General features: G+C 61.6%; 1 protein-coding gene across 1 annotated transcript in view; it reads right to left on the reverse strand.

Annotated features, from left to right (window-relative positions):
- Window positions 1-391: 391 nt before the first annotated feature.
- Window positions 392-3,405, reverse strand: part of LOC133346316 (leucine-rich repeat-containing protein 39-like) — an 11,385-nt gene continuing 8,371 nt past the window's right edge. The window contains exon 4 of the mRNA XM_061557812.1: window positions 392-403. Within this exon, the coding sequence (XP_061413796.1) occupies window positions 392-403 (12 nt within the window). The remainder of the gene's footprint in view (window positions 404-3,405) is intronic.

Genomic DNA, 3,405 nt, shown 5'->3' on the forward strand with positions numbered 1-3,405 from the left:
ACCAGGTGGGGTCCACTGAGCGACACCGTTATTTTGCAGAAGCGACCTGGCCACACTGACACCTCAATGAAGCGGCTCGTCGTGTGGACATCTATAGCGGCCAGATACTCTAAACGCACGATGTTGATTCTAAACCTGGAGGGAAAAACCCGGCGACCCGGAGAAAAATCCACACGATCACGGAGAGAAAAATACCGCAAAACTCCACATACACAGCAGCAGGCGCCAGGGTCGGGATCGAGTCCACGACCTCCTGTACACCAGGCGAGGAAGTTAACATCTCCTAGCCACCGTGATGATGATGATGAGAGAGAGAGACACGCAAACTCTAAACATAGAGCAGCAGGCGCCATGCACGGGATCAAACAGACGACCTTCCTGTAGACCGCAGCTAGTCAACATTCTCCTCGCCAGCGTGGCATGGGGAGGGCATCGCGAGGGACTTCTCCGCCACCCCTGAGCCGTGACTCCGCGCCGTGACCACGAGCCGTGACCACGAGCCGTGACCCCGCGCTGTGACCCTATTGACCCCGGGCCGCCGCTCATGGCCCACGGTCAATGCCCCGCTGCGCAGAGAGAGAGAGAGAGAGGAGGAGGGGGAGGAGGGGGTAACGGTGCCAAGTTTCTGTTAAACTTTAAACAAACGGTAAAAGATGTAACACGTTGGTGGGCTTTAGGCCACCAATGTTATGATTTCGTAATTTATTTTTAGTCGTGTGACCGCTTTTGCCAGCCTTCGGGAAGGTGCCAGATATTTCTGGTGGTAGCGCTCGACACGAGCAGCCGTGTGGGTCGCTCTCGTATAACAAGAACAACAACAACACTGCTGGCGGTGCTGCTGAAGCAGTGAGACATCGGCAGCTTTATTAATCGACTGTGTCGGGTGGAGGAGAGTTCGCGACACACATTTTACTTACACAGCGATTCGCCCCCCCCCCAAAAAATAAACATGAAACGGTCAACGCTCCCTGCACGTGGGAACGTTGCGACGCACGTGTTGCTTCGCAGCGTTTTAAGGAATCTAGAAGCGGGGGGGGGCCCAGCGCCTTCAGCTGGGGTGGGGGGCTTAGCCCCCTCCAGCCCCAACCAGCCCCCCTCCAGCCCGTACAGCCCCCTCCAGCCTCTCCCCTCCCCGCGCCACGCTACGGGGCTGTGGGGCTAGAGAGAGGGGGGCATGGGAGTGGTGAATGGCATGGAGTGAGGGATCATCGGTGTAAGGCACTGCCACTAGAGCTCAAGGTACGACTATGTATAACAACCCTACACTGTTATTTGTACCAATTGATAGTCATATAAATAAATAAAATAATATTTTACATTCGAAAGGCGCATTTCAACCGTAGATCCCCATGCGCCCGTCTCTACGACATTCCAGCAACGTAGAGATGAACGCGACGCGCTGATAAATCATTGCCGAGAGAGTTGCGGCCGAACGGGAGCTCGAGGCACGGTGCGGTTTGGGCACCCAAAGCTACAGCCACCACCACCGCCACCACCACCGCCACCGCCACCACCACCGCCACCGCCGCCACCACCGCCTCCACCGCCACCGCCACCGCCACCACCACCGCCACCGCCGCCACCGCCACCACCACCGCCGCCACCACCGCCACCACCGCCACCACTACCACCGCCACCACCGCCACCACCGCCCACCGCCACCACCACCACCACCGCCACCGCCACCACCGCCACCACCGCCACCGCCACCACCACCACCGCCACCACCGCCGCCACCGCGCCACCGCCACCGCCGCCACCACCACCACCGCCGCCACCGCCACCGCCACCACCACCACCACCGCCACCGCCGCCACCGCCACCGCCACCCTCCGCCACCACCGCCACCACCGCCACCACCACCGCCGCCTCCCGCCACCACCGCCACCACCGCCACCACCACCACCACCGCCACCGCCGCCACCGCCACCTCCGCCACCCCGCCACCACCGCCACCACCACCGCCGCCACCACCGCCGCCACCCGCCACCACCGCCACCACCGCCACCACCCGCCGCCACCACCGCCGCCACCCGCCACCACACCGCCACCGCCGCCACGCCACCGCCGCCACCGCCGCCACCCGCCACCACCGCCACCCCCACACACCGCCACCACCCCGCCCACCCCACCACCCCCCGCCACCACACCCCCCACCCCACCACCCCGCCACCACCACCACCGCCGCCACCGCCACCGCCGCACCACCGCCACCACCGCCGCCACCGCCGCCACCGCCACCACCTCCGCCACCGCCACCGCCACACCCACCACCAACACCACCGCCACCACCGCCGCCACCACCAACCACCACCGCCACCACCGCCACCACCACGGGCGCGTGGAAAACAAGTGTCCGCATTGTCAGAGGCCACTTAAGCGGCGGCGGCGTCGACGGATCGCCTCCTGGGCGGATCGCGTTTCTGGACAGCGGCTTCCGATACCGCGCTCCCCGATTACCCGTGATCACATTGTAGGCGTCACCCGAGGTTGCGTGATGCATGCGCAGGCGGAGATGACACGACTGGAAAAACGGGTCCTCCTCACGCGTGTACAACTCAAATTAGGTGAGACCGACTGAGCAATGCAGCTCGTTTCTCAAAGGCGAGGTGGCGATCACAAATGATAGCTCAACGACATGGGCTTATCGTCGCGTGGATATTTATAGCAGACAAATACACTCCAAATATACAGCAGCAGCAGGCATTAGTGTCGGGATCGAAGCCACGACCCCCTGCATACCAGGCGAGGTAGTTAACATCTCCTAGCCACCGTGGTGATGATGAGAGAGAGACACGCAAACTCCTAATATACAGCAGGCGTCAGTGTCGGGATCGAACCCACGACCTCCTTCATACCAGGCGAGGTAGTCAACATCTCGCCACGTACGAGAATGCGGACTTCCGCAAAGACCATCATCACCCGTCATCACCATCATCACCGTCAGCACCATCATCATCACCATCATCACCGTCATCACCGTCATCACCATCATCACCGTCAGCACCATCATCATCACCATCATCACCATCATCACCGTCATCACCATCATCACCGTCAGCACCATCATCACCATCATCACCGTCATCACCATCATCGCCGTCATCACCGTCATCACCATCATGAACCGTTGTCTAATCCACTGCTGAATGAAGCTGACTCCATCGCTTCCTCTCCCCGGCGACGAACTTCCACGGGGACGCGTCGTGTCTCGACCATGGCCCCTTCCGGCGAAGCTGTCCTCTCACTCCGAGCCCGCTCAGCCCTCCCGGTGTTTGAACGATGTTCAGTTTAAAGCCCCCGCGCGCACCTCTCGAATCCGCGTGCTCCGAGTGCCGTCTCTCGGCGCCACTTCCGAGAAGGCATCTCTCTCTCTCTCTCTCCGTGATTCTTTGCCCACTTTTA

This window comes from Lethenteron reissneri, chromosome 24 (genome assembly GCF_015708825.2).
Source record: "Lethenteron reissneri isolate LAM-NWPU_2019-01 chromosome 24, ASM1570882v1, whole genome shotgun sequence".
Lineage (NCBI taxonomy): Eukaryota > Metazoa > Chordata > Hyperoartia > Petromyzontiformes > Petromyzontidae > Lethenteron > Lethenteron reissneri.